Source organism: Tupaia chinensis, unplaced genomic scaffold, assembly GCF_000334495.1.
Source record: "Tupaia chinensis unplaced genomic scaffold, TupChi_1.0 Scaffold000140_1, whole genome shotgun sequence".
NCBI classification, from domain to species: domain Eukaryota; kingdom Metazoa; phylum Chordata; class Mammalia; order Scandentia; family Tupaiidae; genus Tupaia; species Tupaia belangeri.
The window spans coordinates 9,488,101-9,505,396 of NW_006159610.1; the positions used below are offsets into that span (position 1 = coordinate 9,488,101).

Below are 17,296 nucleotides of genomic sequence, written 5' to 3' on the forward strand. Positions count from 1 at the left end.
GTTGACTCCCAGCTGTTGAATTCCTCCAGACACTACCTTAACATCCGCTATACTCTTCTGCCTTACCTCTACACCCTCTTCTACCGTGCTCACAACCGGGGGGACACGGTGGCCAGGCCCCTTCTACATGAGTGAGTTTCCCTAACCCAGAGGACTTCCTGAGTGAAGCTGGGGTGATGTTAACTTTCATCAAGTACAGAGTGAGATTTGGAACAATTCTGGAAGTTATATATGTGTGTGTGTGTGTGTGTGTGCGTGTGTGTATGAGTGTATGTGTATATATATATATATATATTATATACATTCATATTATATGTGTGTAGATATACACACATGTATAGTATGTGTGTGTATATGAGTGTATGTGTATATAATATACATTCATATTATATGTGTGTAGATATGTACACATTTATAGTGTGTGTGTTTGTGTGTGTGTGTGTGTGTGTGTGTATAGTCCATTGGTATTTGTAAAGTTATTGCTGCCTAGATATTACTTTAGGATCTATTTAATTATTATAGCCTATTCCCTTTTGAGAATAAAACTAGACTAATTATGACTTAGGGCCATTTTTTTTCTGCCACCAACTAATTCTTTATCTTTGACAAATCCTTTAGGCTCTGTCATCCTTTGTAGACCAAGGAATAGCAGGAGGGAACATGGGCTGGGAAAGTGGGTCTGTGTGGGAGAATGGACGGGTGCCATGTAATTCCGGGGGGTTTCCCAGGCAGGTAGCCGACATGCTTTGCCTAGGCTAGGAGAAAAGCTGCCAAGAAGCATTGGCCAAATATCAACGCACCGTCTCTCTGTCCTCCAGGTTCTACAGTGACAACAGCACTTGGGATGTGCATCGGCAGTTTTTATGGGGGCCAGGACTCCTCATCACTCCAGTTCTGGATGAGGCAAGTGCTCCACAAAGACACGCGGTGGTCTCTGCTGTTCTCACTGGCCTCCAAACTCCCTTCCCTTCTCTATAGTCCAAACCATTTACAGCATCTGAGGCTGAGTCAGCCAGGAGCAGAGTGTGCTTGGGCTTGGAAGTCAGGTATCTGTTGGAAAATGTGCTTATACATTTTCCTCTTTAGAAATATTTTTCCTTGACCAAGTTCCCATCCAGAGTAGAAGCATCTTCTGACGGCCATGTGCCATCTAGCAGATCATTGCTAGCTCAGTGTTAGGAAGATTGTGCAGTTACTCTGCACTCACTTGAAAGTCAGACTGATCAGGGTGTGCTTGCTGCCTCTGCCACTTAGCACCTGTGATCTGGGGTAGGCTATTATTCTGGTTTCTCATCTCTAAGGGTGAGGTAATAATAGTACCTACCATTCAGGGTTGTTGAGAGAATTAAATGAGATATTCCATTTAAATTTGAAATTTTCCCCACAATATGTTTCATTATTACTACTGTTCTTAATGTGACCCCATTTGGGAGTTTTCCCTGGGTTGCCAAGTTATGGCTTCTGTTGCTTTATTAAAAGAAAGGCAGAAGAAAGGAATGCCATAACAGAGGAAAGGAAGGTCATTCTGCCTTCTGGGTATGTGGTAGAGAAGTACCCTAGGGTATTTGAAGAAATGAACTTTATTCCCCCTAGAGGCTGAATCATGAAAGACAATACTTTGTTTCCATTTCAGGGGGCAGAGAAAGTAATGGCATATGTGCCGGATGCTGTTTGGTACGACTACGAGACTGTAAGTAGCTTTGATTTTCCTTAAGCTTTCAAGATTGCAGTAGTAGCTGCACAGACAAAATACCTCCCTGGAAAGACAAATGTCCACCCATGCATGGAGTAATCTTTGTGTGGTGTTTTCTCTAATTTCATAGTGTGCCTGAGTCATTTAACATCGATCACGATAAAAAATTTAGAAAAAATAAACTTTGATATAGTTTATTGAGCAATATGATAAACTCAAGAAGTATCTAATGCAGATATTGGAAGGGCTGACAGACAATTTGAACTTGGTCAGGAATCAGATTACTTGCTCAGAACTATCACTTTCTATAATTCTATAATATATGTCAAATAGCCTCAGCACGGCATAAGTGCTCTTACAAATCCCACTGATGACAAAAAGATGGTTCCTACTTTTTTCTTCCCATTTGTTTGCCTGCCCAGACAGTAACTCGGCTCAGTGGGAAAGGGAGAAGGCTGCAGCTAGCTCAGCACAGGGACAGTGGTGGCGGTCATGCTGTCATTGCAGTGTGTTTGATTCTTCTGCATGCTTCAGGGGGCCCAACTGAGATGGAGAAAGGAAAGAAAAGGAGCTGGAACTTCCTGGAGACAAAATTGGACTTCACCTTCGAGGAGGCTACATCTTCCCCACACAGCAGCCAAATACAACCACTATGGCCAGGTACAATGTGGGTGAGAATGTCCTTCATGTCCTGGCCAACAGAGCTGGTCGTATGTGTTCCCGTCTGTGGGGCAGAGGGTGCCGCCACACCATGCGGCGTGTAGGGGAGGAAAAATGGAAGGGGATGTGTGTTGGGAGGGGCAGAATCAAACTCTTCCTTGGATCTCCCTGGCCTTTGCTTGATCTAGAGCTGTACCCAGAAGGAGTTTTGAAAACCATAACCCCTATTCTTCCTTAAGCCCTTGGGATTTCTCCTCATAACACACCGACAGTGAGTGTGACCTTCCCTGATTCTTACAGGGTTGTCGTAGTTTTAGCACTGGAAGTCTAATGTCTTGGAAACCTCTCAATTCTGGGCAAACAGAGTTAGTCAATCATGTCTCTTTGACATACAGATCTCATTTCCTTTGAATATAAACCCAGTAGTAGAATTGCTGGATCATATGGTATTCTATTTTTAATATTTTTAAAAATTATTTTATTTAATTTTATTCATCATTGTTATTATTTTTAAAACTTTACCAGAGAGGGACAGAGAGAGCAAGAGTGAGAGAGAGATAGTGAGAAAACAAGTCACCAGGTCTGGGACTTGAACCACAGTCAGCAACATGGGAGTCCAGTGCCTTAACTACCCTGCCACCTACTAGGCCCTCTATCTTTAATTTTTGGAGGGATCTCTACACTGTTTTTCATAATGGCTATTCTAATTTACATTCTCACCAACAATGAATAAGTTTCTTTTACTCTACATCCTTGCCAGAATTTATTACTTTTTGTCTTTTCTATAATAGCTATCCTAACTAAATTCAGATTTTATATGTAAAAAAAGCCTTCCCCAATTCTTCAAGCAGAAGAAATGCTACCACTTTCAACTTTCGGGTCATTTATACATGAGCTTAGTTCAGTTTTGTTCTTCTTTAATGTTGTTAAATATGTCTCAAAGTTCTCATGGGACTCTAAACCTGTTGTTAGTTATCTTTGCTGACTTTCATTCTGATTTATTACCTTTGTTGTTGTCTATTAAGTGTGGTAATCTGAAGGACCCATGTGCATCTTGTTTCTTTAGTGATCATTTGACTTTTCTTCAGTTGCAAGCCAGGAATTGTTGTCTTTGTACCACATTAGTTCTCTTGAAGGATCTGGGCTCTATGTGGGAATAGGAGGGGCATTTTTAAAATTTTTTATTTTTTCCCTTGGATTACCAATCTTAGTAGCCCATTCTAGCTTTGTGTAGTCATTCATCCTAGGGAAATTTCAAGTTTGGGTTATTGAACCTTTTTTTCTGATTTAACTCATTGTTTTGTTACCCTGTTGTTGTTTTGGTCTCTTGGATATACTCCTTATTTCTTGCAAGCCCAACGGTGCTTTAATAAGAATATGTGTTGTAATTTATCCAGGACCGAGTAGTATTTTAGAGGGTGGATCCTCCACTTAGTCCATCTTACTTTTCTGCAAGTGCCATTCTGGACTTCTGTAGTATCTTGACTTTTGTGTCACTTTTCACTTCCTGCCTTGATTATTTGATGAATGTGTCTAATCTTCACTACAGTATTTAACATCATTGTGGTCAGGAGCTATGACTTATTTATCTTTGTATTTCTTTGGTGTCTTATCAATAACAGCTACCTGGTACATGAATATTTAGTAAAAGCAGGAGATTTTTGTTGTTGTTGTTGTTGAAGAAGTTTTTGCTATAGGGCATGTGCACTCGCCAGACAGACAGAGAGAGACAGAGAGACAGAAATCAAGAAATCACCCCCCAGGGGGGATGGCCATGCCACAATCCCTTCTCCTCCATTCTTCAGAAATCGAGACAGGAATCAAGAAATCACCCCCCAGGGTGGATGGCCATGCCGCAATCCCCTCTCCTCCATTCTTCTCTCGGGATCTTGGGCACACATGCACACGTGCCTGGCGTGAGTTTAAGCCACCGGGTCCAGGACGCGAACCGCAGTCGACTACGTGGGAGTCCAACGACATAGCCATTACGCTAACTGCTGGTCCCAGTAGGTGATTTTGTTGATAAGGGGACCTGACACACACGCTGGAAGGTTGAACTAAGAAAAAAAATATAATTGGGAATGTGAGGTCACTGAGAAACAAAGAGGGACGGAGGAAGGACTTGGGGGTTAGACTAGAAAATTGGAGAAATGAGGCCAGACTCCCAACAAAATTGCTCTTTCTTTCTACCTCTTGCTGTATGTTCATCTATTTTACCATCTCTTTGAGTAATATTTTCTTTCTTTTTCTTTTCCTTTTTTTTAGTTGGCAAAGGATGTATATGCTTGCCAGGGAGAGTCAGAGAGAGAGAGAAAGAGAGATAAAGCATCTCCCTTTGGGGCAACACCCCATGGTACCCTTTGACTTTAAAACACCACCATTTGTAAGATACACACTGATTTGTAGTGGACTTTAGGAAAGAGAGGGGGGAGTGGGGAGCTAACGCTACATTAAGTATGAGAGTAGATGTGGTTAGTAGAAGGTTATAATTAGCCTTCCTGTCTTCAACATCTCCATTTAGGAACCATTGAAGAGACAGCAGTGTCAGGTGGGAAATAAAATAGCACTTTCTCATGGATGAGTCCAGATTGGAGAACTATTTCTGGGATCTGCTGCCACACAGGGGACTTTGCACATTTCCCCCTAGTCTAGATTTCAGTCATACCTGCCATGGAGTCTGCAGGGCAACAGGGTCACTACCAGCCCGTCTGGAGCCTTTGGATAAAACAAAGATGCCATCTCTAGATAAAAGCTGACACAGGAGTATGTGGATTGGCACACCTTACATGGGCTACTTCTCTTTCCTCGTGGTCTCCACGACTGGCAGGATGCCTTTGTCAATGCACATATCACTTGATTCTCTGCAGTTGTCCTGCCAAGCAGAGACTCATTCCTCCTCCAGCAGCAAGCAGAACTTCAGCCTGGTACTGAACCACTGACATTAACTGGGTACCAGGGAATCTACAGACTTCTAGCTCTGTCGGTAGTAGGGCCTCTGGATCATATAAGGATGAAACAAAGGAAACCTGACACTAAGCAGTCAAGTGCCTGAAAACATACAGGCCCTCAGACCACATGAGAAAGTGGCCTGAGAAGACCTATCCCGGTCAAGGGACACCAACTAGTGCAATGTTCAGAGTTTTGAGCAAGACTTACAATAAAAAATACATTTTATACTCATAACCTGACATACAAACACACACACAGGCACACACACACACACACACACCACACACACACACATATATATGTATGTATATATATACATACATATATATACACACATATATATGTATATATGTACATATATATGTATATATATATAGTAGACTCTAATTTTCTGTCAATGGACATGCAGAAGAAATATTTGCAAGACTATTTTAAATTCAGAATATATATCTTCCTTTCAAAATACCTGTGAACAAATGATATGAAAAACTTACACATGCCAGTAAGTGAGAATATGCTTTTCTAGTGTATATACATCTAGCCATGTTTTTAAGCACTTTTTTTGGCTCCAATAAACTAAAAGTTTTTGTGACTGAAGCTTAGGAAATAGATTTCCTTGAAGCTTATGCCTTGGAAATGTTTGAAAGGAAATCTTTTCAAGCTTACAGTAGGTAAAAGTAAGAACAGTGGCTTTGGCTTGGAGATTATGCCCATAATCTTGTCTTTCTTAAAATGTATTTTTTAAAAAGTATTTTTATTAAATGTTCACATATTGGAATGATCACCGTGTAAGCTAAATAATATGATTGAATGTATTAAAAATGTAAATAAAGAAGTATTTTTATTTATTTAATTTAGAAATATTTGATGTTTCTTTTTATCTTTTTTCCTCCCTTATATTTGTTAGAGAGTGCATGCACTTGCCAGAGAGAGACAGAAAGAGAAAAGGAAAGCAAGAAGCATCCTCCATGGCACATGGACACATGACACATTGAAATCCCTTCTCCTCTATTTCTCCTTGCTTTTGGAATTTGAGACATAAAGACATATTTCCCCAACATATTTCCCAAGCCACAAGGTCTAGGACTTGAACTGTATAGTTGACTATGTGAGGTCAAGCCACATTAACCACTAGGCCATGGACTGGCCCTATCTTGTTTTCTTTTTTTCTTTCTTTCTTTTTTTTTTTTTTTGTTGTTTGTTTGTTTTTCTCATAACAGCCATTTTAACAGGTATAGGGGAGAACTATGATGCTTTTGGGTTTGCATCTCCTGACAATAAGTGATATTGAGAACCTCGTCATATACCTGTTGACTATCTGTATGCATTCTTTGGTAAAATGTTTATTCATGTCCTTTGCCCATTTTAAAATGGAATTATTTGTTCTTTAATAATTGAGTTGTGTAATACCTTACATATTTTTTATATCAACCTCTTCTCAGATATTTGGTTAGCAAATATTTTTTCTCATTCTGTAGGTTGTCTCTTCGCCAGTTGGTTGTTTCTTTTTCTCTGTGAAGAGTCACATTTGTTTATTTTTACTTCGATTGCTTGTGCTACCAGTGTCATATCCAAAATCATTGCCAAGACCGATATCAAAGAGATTTTCTTCTAGCAGTCTTATAGTGTTAGCCTTTACCTTTAAGCTTTTAATTTATTTTAACAATATACAAGATCTGGAAATAACCTAAGTATCCTTCTATAAATTAATTGATAAAGAATAGTATATGTACCCACACATACACACATAGTAGAATATTATTTATTCATTAAAAAAAGGAAATCCTGTTGTTTGTGACACGAATAAACCTGGAAGATATTATACCAACCTAGATGAAGAAAGACAAGTACTACATAATCTTACTTATATGTAGATCTCTAAAAAAGCTGAACTCAGAAGCACAGAATAGAATGGGGAGTAGTCAGGGGCTGTGGGTAGAGGGGTATATTGGGAGATGCCTGTCAAAAGTTACAAACTTTTGGTTTTGATGAAATAGTACTGGTGATCCAATGTGCAGCATGAGTGGTGATAGAATGAACTAATTATTTGGATTGTAGGAGTCATTATACAATGTATACATTTACCAGATCATCAAGTCACTACACACTTTTAATATCTACCATCTTTACTTGTCAGTTAGTAAAAGTAACTAACAGCAAATTTATATTTCTATGAGGATTTCAGATAATAGAATTTTTAGACACAGAGTACAAAATAACTATGATTGAAATATTTAACATTAAGGGAAAAAAGAAAGGGGAAGAAAGAAAGAAAAGAAAAATGCAAGAAATAACAAGTGTTGGCAAGTATAGAGAATATGGAACACTTGTACAATGTTGGTAGAAATGCAAATTGGTACAGTCATATGGAAAATAGGATGGACTTTCCTCAAAAAATTTAAAATAGACGACTTTGGCTCAGCTGCAATAGTGTGTGCTGTAGGCAGTGCTATTTAGCAGCTTAAGACACATGGAGACTTTCAGTTCCTGTTTCATGCTAGCTGCCAGGTGCATGTTACATGCTTACTGTCTCAGCTACTTGGAAGGTTGAGTCTGAAGAGTTGTGACACAGCGACACTCTACCTTAAAAAATAATAAAACTACCATACAATCTAGCAACTCCTCTTTGGGTATATATCCAAAGGAAATGAAATTCATATCTATGAGAAATTGCACTTCCAGGTTTATTGCCTCATTACTCACAATAGTGAAGATATATAAACCACCTAATATCTACTGATGGATGAATAGATAAAACAATTGTGGTACATATATACAGGAGGATATTATTTGGCCATAAAAATGAGGCAACTCTACCATTTGTGACATCAGGATGTAGCTTCAAGGAGGGGCATGTTGAAATCTGTCCTGTCGTGGGCAGACCAGGGTCTGACTTGTCTTTCTCTTACTTTCAGATACTGTGGCCAATGGAATTTATCTTCTATGTGAGTTCTCTGTCACCCAAGTGAGTAGCATATTTTTGTAAATCTTAAGTGTGGATTTTTGCCTGGCCATTAGCATATATGTATTTGTATTTATGTAAAATCACATTCGTACTTTCATATGCATTTATGACTATAGGTAAGTACATTTCCAGTTATAACTTAATTCCAATAATTGAATCATCCATGTTATCAAAAGGAGTTAATAATATAAATAAACCAAAGCAGCCAGTGGTGCTTCTAGATACTAATTTTATACAATGTCTGTGTTCTAGATTTTTTTTCTCAAGAGATCACTGAAAGAAATTTGTGCCTCTGAGCACACATTAGTAGAGATAGCTAAGAAATATTCAGAAGAGTGGGACATATCTGGTCTAGGATGGAATATTTGAGTGACTTGAGAATGTATGTATTACCTGCATACCTTTGTGCTTAAATGTGTCTAATTGTTTTGTAGAACCGCTTGGATGTGAAGATTTTACAATCAGCCTACAAGGACCCCAATAATTTAACATTTAAAGAGATTAAAATCCTTGGGACTCAGGAATTTAGAAGTGTTACAGTGAAACACAATGGTGTCCCAAGTCAAATGTCTCCTAGAGTCTCTTATGATTCTAATTTGAAGGTAAAAATGCATTTTGTTAATATGGTTTATCGGGAATTTTTCATAGCATCATGGTTTTCTCTTGCCAAGATTGCAATGATCCCTGCAGGACCAGAGCACATCCTGTGGCCTATGGTGGGGATGTGAGAGGGATGGGAAAGAAACCAGAAATAAGTAGTGGCCAGAGCTAGAATGAGCTGGGAGTTACTGAGGAATGGAGATAAGGTGACGTGGTCTGTGCCTCCTGAATCCCTTCTTTGTGCCTCAGTGTTTTGCTCTCTCTGGATGGTTTCACTTTCAAAGAAATAGTTATGATAGGACAGAAGAAGAGCAAGGTTAGAAATATGGGAATAAACTTAGAGGAAAAGTAGATCCAAAAGAGGCTGATTGATGTTAGAATCAGGAACAGTTGGGAGGTAGGAGTCTTATTAGTTGAAATTTTGAACTGCATTTTTTGAAACTATATTGACATATGTAGACTCCCACTCCAACACATACTTTTTTTTTTCTTTTTATGAAGAGATTTTTGCTATAGGGTACATGCACTTGTCAGAGAGACAAAAAGTGAGAAATCACACCTCTTAGGGGGATGGCCATGCCACAGTCCCTTCTCCTCCATTCTCCTCTCAGGATTTTGGGCATGCACGTACAAGCACCTGGTGTGTTTAAGCCACTGGCTCTGGGACATGATCCATGCTTGACTATATGGGAGTTCAGCAACGTAACCATTATGCCATCTGCTGGTTCCTCAACACATACATTTTTTAAAGAAATAGTTTAAGAAAAATAATTTGTTAATCCTAGCTAGTGGCTACTTATTTAGCTAGGTGATAATTAAATAATTTTTCACCAGTCGTAATGATTTCTGACACATCCGAACAACTTGTAATCAGTCCCTCAGATACCTGAGCCTTATGAAGAAAACTTTCACCAAATAAGCCTTACTACGTATATGCCAAATGGCCTGGCATTCATTGGGAGCTGCTGGGTCAGAATGGTTGGTGGAGGGCCTTCCAAATTTGGGGAAAATAAACCAGTTAAGTCTTTTTTTCTATAATGACATATTGATGACCTTTAATGTTCTGTCCTGACAATATGTATCGAGACTGCACATGTTATAAAGTTAGATATCACCAAAGGAATTCATTGTTTAAATTATACACATGAAACTCGGGGACCGGGAACCCAGACCAACATATAGGGAATGTAAACTTACACCTAGTTTAGTGTGCAAGGCGTAATGGACTAGCTGAGCAGAGCATCTTAGAGGAGGCAAGGACAGAGCTGGGTTTTGAAAAGTGGTCTGTTAGGTAGGAATTTTTTCAGCTGCAAATGACAGGAATCCAAAATGGCAGTTTGAAAAAATAAGGAATGTTTTTCCTTATGGATTAAGATGTTTAGAAGGTGGCACAGGGGAGCAAAAATGGTTCCTCTGCCCTTCTAGATTCTTTGGCTGTGCTTCAAACTAAACAGATATAAAACATGTTAACAAGAAAAAAATATTTTAATTACATATGTGTACATGAGATGAAAGTGAAACCTCAAGAAGAGTCAAATAATTAAAGTTTATATAGCATTTTCAGCTACAGGAAGGAATGTGGGTTTGGGGGATGGATGGTGAAGGGAAAAATGTGTGGTGAATAAAGGTTGTCTTCTTAGGTAGATATTAAGTCTCTCAGGTGACAAAAGTTGTGCCAGAGCAACCCTCAGAATAGGTGGTAGTCTGGCCATGGTGTTAACCTCCAGCCCATCAATAGTGTATTCATCCGCTGAGTTAATCTTTCCTGTTTATAAAATGCCAAAGGAAGAGGATTTGTAATAATTAAGTTCATTTAGATAGAGGGGAGGGCCAAGGAAGTCTTGTTTGAGTCTACTTTATCTACTCCCAGTTCAAATCCCTTCTCCTCCACAATCAGCATATCAAAACATCAGAGAATATTTTGGGCACATTTTCTGAACTCTTTCAGTGAAGAATTGCTGCTTCTGTTTCAGTGGCACATGGCTGTAAGAGTTGAGGTCTTTTCTTCTCTTGTGATTGGAAATAGCTATTTAGTTGAGGTGTCTGGGCCTGTGTTTTAGTGAAAAGCAAAAGGGCAGGCAACTAGCAGTGCATTCCATAAATGGGTGCCATTGTCCTAGAAAGGGCACTTGCCTAAGTAAAGCATTCCAAGTTGAGATATCAGAATAAACCAGTCCCTGGACTGAGGCTAGCCTTATATTATTAGTCTGTGACTTTCGTATAACTGGCATAGACAGAATTTACTTAAAAATTAAAAAAAAAAATTTACATTGAATTGCTATATATCTTTACAGTGTACATTACTTTTTCTAAAACTAATATGTTACATATCAGTCAAGACAAAGACATTGCATTTTACATTATCATCAGCAAGTAACTTCTCATTTTTGTGTCAATTAAACATATTTTACCCCCTCCCTCCCTCCATTACCCATCCCCATAATTTACTTTCATTAATAGAAGAAGATCTGGTTGCACAGGAAAAAATGTGATTACAGTGTGGAGAGTCTTAGGTACCAAAATGTGGAGGTCTCACTTCATCTAATTACCAAAAGGTTTTACTTTGATTCTTGAATCGAGGTTGTGCCATTGTGCAGGCATTGCCTGAGCGTTGGGGGGTTTAATAGTACAGGGAAGTGCTAGTGCAAGGAGACCGAGAGAAGGATAGTGATCCTTAGAATGTGATTTTATGATTCCTGACAAATGAAAACTTCAGCTGTGCAAATACTATTTAAAGAAGAGTCAAATATAAGAAAAATATACAGAAAAATATCAAACACTTGAAATAGTAGATAGTACTGAAAGATTTCAACTTTAAAGCCTCTGGGTTTGGAGAGATGAAGAGGTTGAGAATGTCGGAAATGGAAGAAAATGGAATGATTTTGCCAACTCACCAATTTTATAGTTAGTAAACTGCGAGCCTCCCCTCCCCCACATTGAATAATATGCCTAAAATTCCACAGAAAAATGAGAATGAGAACTCAGGTCATATAATTTTTATTTCTGTTTGCTTTCTGCCACTCCAGACCATTGGGAGATGCAGTTTTGGGGTGTGGAGGGTCAGAAGTCAGCTCAATCTGGGAAGTACAGAAGAGAGCCTTCTTAGCAAAAGAAGGGGAGGAGGAGTCAGGGGAGGAAAGAACAGGACGGGCCACACCAGGCCTCATTTGCCTTAATTCTTTGTACAATGCAATGTACAAGACTCGGAGAGAGCTGTGGTATTGCCCAGTTGCTACTGCATAGCCCTCCCCGCCCGCACTGTGTAGCTCTCTGCATATAGGATTCAGTTGCATGTTACTTAGGTTGTTGAGTTTTGTCTGATTTCTATTTATTAATTTATTTTGACATACAGCATGTTTTATGAACTGGCAACAGAGATATTTGGTCAAAGAAAGGCAGAGGAACTTTGTTCTTTAAGAACTAGAACCGAGGGGCTCCATAATCATCTGGCATCCGCTCAATGTTGTATCTATGGTTCGAAGTGTACATGATAGGGACTCCTGGGATCTTCCGGATTTTTTGTTTAAGGTCTTGGTCAACTGTGGCCACAGTGTAACACTTGGGCTGAGTTACTCTCTGTACTAAGCAGTCATCGGAGTAGGTTCCTTTGTGTGTGCATGGTCATCGTTCAACTCTTGGATCCTTAGAGCCACTGATACTTTTGCCCTAGTTTCTCAATTTCGGCCACTACACAGTCAGTTATACAAGGGACACACTTGGCATTCAGACAGCCCATCATTGACTGCACTAAGTCCAGTTTGGCTTTAATGGAAAAGTTGATAAAGCTGGTATCTACCAGGATGTGGTAATGTGGACCCAGCTGTGTATTATATTGAAGGAATAAGCAGGAAGGGTGTTGGGGGACGTCTCTTTCCTTCAGCGTGCTAGGATCTTTCTTTTCCTGCTTTTAGGTTTTAATCTATCCTCTTCTTTAAGCCTCTGATCTCTGAGACTAAGCATTCACTTCATAGTTGCATACTTGGTTTTCTTTTGTTTCCCCTTGCTCATGCCACACTCTTGTTTTTTCCGGAATCCTTACTTATTTGTTTTTTAAAGTTAGGATTTTGCAAAGCCTTTTTCCCCGAGGATGAATTTACTTGTGACTTCCTTATTCCTACAGGTTGCCATTATCACAGAAATTGATCTTGTCCTGGGTGAAGCATACACAGTGGAGTGGAGCATGATCTTAAGAGATGAAGAAAAAATAGACTGTTATCCTGATGAACAGGGTGCTTCTGCAGACAGCTGTGCTGCCCGCGGCTGTGTCTGGGAGGTAACCATGCTGATGGTGTTGCATTAAAATCCTCTGTATTTAGGGACCAGCAGATAGTGTAATGGCTATGTCACTGGACTCCCATGTAGTCTACCTCAATTCGAGTCCCGGACTCGGTGGCTTAAACTCACACCAGGTGCGTGTGCGTGCGTGCCCAAGATCTCGAGAGGAGGCTGGAGTAGAAGGGATTGTGGCATGGCCATACCCCCTGGGGATGATTTCTTGCTTTCTATCTTTCCGTCTCTCTCTGTCTTTTTGGCAAGCACCCTATAGCAAAAACCTCTCTAAAAAAAGAAAGAAAAATCCTCTGTATTTAATCTGCAATCTCATGGCACCAGTACCTATGTAGCTATTTAAAATGTGTAGAGATAAAGGACTTCTAAAGCAACCTGATCGCATGTGAAGGGGAGGTGGGAAAAGGAGCTGGGTAATTTTTCTAAATATATTGCATGGAGCCCAGGATTTTAAATTTATTTCATTACCTAGTGATATATAAACCAATGAGTGATGGACTGGCTCCATCTCCCTAAATTGCCTTTTTGAACCCCTTTCTATTTGCTGATTTTAGGATCACGTGCTAATCTATGACTTGGGCCTTACTTTTTAGGAATCTAGTACTCCGGGGGTCCCGTTCTGCTATTTTGTTAGTGATCTGTACTCTGTCAGCAATGTTCAGTATAACTCACATGGGGCCACAGCTGACATCTCCTTGAAGTCTTCTGTTTACGCCAACGCTCTGCCCTCCACACCTGTGAACTCACTCCGCCTGGACGTGACCTACCATAAGAATGAAATGCTGCAGTTTAAGGTAAATACAGTCTACATACTGGGTAATGACTAGGTCCTTTTCAGTTTCATTTGTTTTTGCTAATTGAGGTTATAGACCACTAAAGTAAGTTTAATCAGCTGAATTAATTAAACTCTGATAGACTATTATCCTGAGAGCAATGAAATACCACTGATGGAATACTGAGACTTTTTCTAACTTGGATTTTGAAAAGAATGATTGGAAGGACAAGAGTGAATATGGAAAAGTTAGGAGGCTACCAATTAGATCAGGTAGGGATTGACTTGAACCACAGGGAGGGAGATGGAGAGTAGAGAACATGTTCGAGTTTGATACCGGATTACGGAATCTGATGATTGATTGCACATAAGTGATGTGGGAGAGAAGCATCAAGAGGGATTGCAGTTTGCATATCTGTATAGATGATGCTGAAAATGAACCAGATGGAGAATATTGAGAGTTTGTGCTTGGTCAGTATAAGATGAGGAGTTCAAGTCTGGATCCTAAATTTGAGATCACTGAAATAACCACCAAAGTGCTCTAAAAAATTCTTGGTTTAATTACTTCTATGAAATAGGGATGAATTAGCTGTTTTCATGTATATTTTCTCTTCTCAAGGACAGGAATTTATCCTATCATTTTTCTGCTTCTGAAATCTAACACAGAGAGTATGGTAGATGGCAAGCACTCAAATATTTATTGAGAGAGTAAATGAAAGTGAGCAGGTGGCATCACCTGAAAGGTTGTTCACAGTCTGATACCAACCTGGACTCTGAGGTTTTTTACAAGTCTTCTAATGCAACGATGATCTTTTATGGCTGTATTTTCACCCCAGCACTGGCATGTGGTAGGCACCCAATGGGTTTGACATGAATGAACTTTCTTGGATTCTGGCTTTAATGCTTGACCATATAAAATACTTGTGTCTTTCTAAGATCTCTAGTATTCTGTTCCTTTACGATTGTTATTTCTCTACTGGGATTGAATTTATCTTTTTTTTTTTTTTTTGGTCCTTGGTTAATGTTTGCAAAGCTTTTAAGAATCAACCTGTATTTCTCTCCTGAAACCTTTTCTGTCTCCCAGAATCAGTGTTAGATATTTCCCTCCCTGTAATCTCACGGTATACAATCTACTTTAGTCCCATCACCTAAGTAATGTAGATACTTCTCTTCACATCCCATTAGCATGTGAATTTCTCAAAATGATAACCTTTTCTTATCTAGTCTGTATCCCTGGTGTCTAGCACAGTATCTGGCAAAGATATAGAAGGCACCAACAAATGAACTTCAATACTGTTTTTAACAAGGACATCCATGATTATTTTAATCAAATAAACTTTTAAGGGAGGATTTTTCTTTCAACTTACAGAAGTCTTCAGGTATTGACATACTCTTATAAACCCATATATAACATAATAAATAAATTCATAAATGCAAACATGTTCCAGACTGCTTTTCCAAGATAGCAGCAATGTCAAAGCAAGTGTACTACTATAACAGAGGCTTAAAAATGAGAAGACAGACTCATACTAAAATGTTAAATCTGACATGTTCTTTGATATGTTATTCATCTCAGGTATTATGAGCTTAAAAACTATATATAGCATCCAACTCTTTGTCAGAGACATGAAAGTCCTGCTAAGGAGATAGGCTTTAAGAGTTCTATCCTTAACTAACATCTATTTCCTCTGGCCTAGATTTATGACCCTAACAACAAGCGGTATGAAGTCCCTATCCCTCTGAACATACCCAGGGTTCCAACTAGCACCTCCCAGGATCAACTCTATGATGTCCTCATTAAGCAGAATCCTTTTGGGATTGAAATTCGCCGAAAGAGTACAAACACTGTAATGTAAGTGGCTCCCAGTCTGACTCCGAATTGATGGTGCTAGTACATCAACTGCCAGATTTGTTTTCCTTTGAGCTATCATGGCTCAAAGCAGCACACAGTCCATTTCCAGATCTATGAATAAGTCATTTTCTTCAGACTTGTTTTTATGGCAAATTTTAGCAGACATAGAATAATTACTAAGGCAGTTTCCTGTATATGGGGATTCTTCCAACATACGTTCATGGGGAACCTTTTCTATATTAGGTGCTAGTCTAGGAACTGTGATTTCAAGTGATGAGGTCTCTCATGTAACAAATAATATAACATAACATAATTTAAGTTACAGTATAAAAAGAAAGTTGAGATAATGATAACTGCTCTATAGGGGAAAAAGCAGGGTAATAGAGAGTTTGGGGAGGTTACTGCTTTTTATATTGTGATCAGTAAAGATCTCTCAGAAAAAATGACATTTGGGACCAGCAGTTGGCGTAATGGCTATGTCGCTGGACTCCCATGTAGTCGACCACAGTTCGAGTCTTGGATCCTTAAACTCACATGGAGCGTGTATGCATGTGTGCCCAAGATCCCAAGAGAAGAATGGAGGAGAAGGGATTGTGGTGTGGCCATTTCCTCTGGGGAGTGATTTCTCTCTTTCTGTCTTTCTCTCTCTGTCTTTCCGACAAGCACACGCCCTATAGCAAAAACCTCTCCAAAAAATAAAAAATAAAAAAGACATTTAAAATAGCAGCAGGAGCCACCCACATGGAGACCTGGGGGAAGGGAAAAAACATTTCAAACAGAGAGAAAAGTAAGTGCACAGGAAAGAGACAGGAGCAAACTTGGCGTGTTAGAGAGCAGAGAAAGTCCAGTGCCATTGGAACACTGTAGTAAGCATGGAGGTGATGGTGGGTGAAGAAGCTGGGATATTTGAGGGCTTTCAATCAGGAACAGCCTTGAAGGCATCATAAGTTATTTTCAGGACCAGCAAATGGCATAATGGTTATATTGCTAAACTCCTCAATAGTCAACTACTGTTCGAGTCCCAGACTCGGCAACTTAAAAAACTCACGCTGGGTGTGTGCGCGTGCATACCCAAAATCCTGAGAGGAGAATGGAGAAGGAATTATGGTGTGGCCATTACCCCAGGGGATGATTTCTCACTTTCTGTTTCTCTGTCTCTCTCTCTCTCCGTCTCTCTGTGGAGCACACACACCCTATAGCAAAAATTTCTCTAAATCAATAAGTAAAACTTTAAAAAAATGGAGCCAGAGGAGACCAGCAGATGGAATAATGGCTACATTGCTGGACTCCCATGTAGTCAACCACAGTTTGAGTCCTGGACCTGGTGGCTTAAAACCTCATGCCAAGCCTGTGTGTATGTGTGCCCAAGATCCTGAGAGGAGAATGGAGGAGAAGGGATTGCAGCATGGCCATCCCTCTTGGGGGATGATTTCTTGCTTTCTGTCTCTCTGTCTCTCTCTGTCTTTCTGGCGAGTGCATGCATCCTTTAGCAATAACTTTCAAAAAAAAAAATGGAGC

General features: G+C 39.5%; 1 protein-coding gene and 1 pseudogene across 1 annotated transcript in view; one reads left to right on the top strand and one right to left on the bottom strand.

Moving 5' to 3' along the window:
* The window catches only part of MGAM (maltase-glucoamylase), a 101,222-nt gene that overhangs the window by 54,739 nt on the left and 29,187 nt on the right, over window positions 1-17,296 (top strand). The window contains 10 exon segments of the mRNA XM_014586456.2: window positions 7-131; window positions 819-903; window positions 1,634-1,690; window positions 2,228-2,254; window positions 2,256-2,364; window positions 8,218-8,267; window positions 8,702-8,869; window positions 12,988-13,140; window positions 13,748-13,948; window positions 15,624-15,778. Of these exon segments, the coding sequence (XP_014441942.1) occupies window positions 7-131; window positions 819-903; window positions 1,634-1,690; window positions 2,228-2,254; window positions 2,256-2,364; window positions 8,218-8,267; window positions 8,702-8,869; window positions 12,988-13,140; window positions 13,748-13,948; window positions 15,624-15,778 (1,130 nt within the window).
* On the bottom strand, window positions 12,288-12,954 carry LOC114007209 (rRNA-processing protein FCF1 homolog pseudogene; annotated as a pseudogene).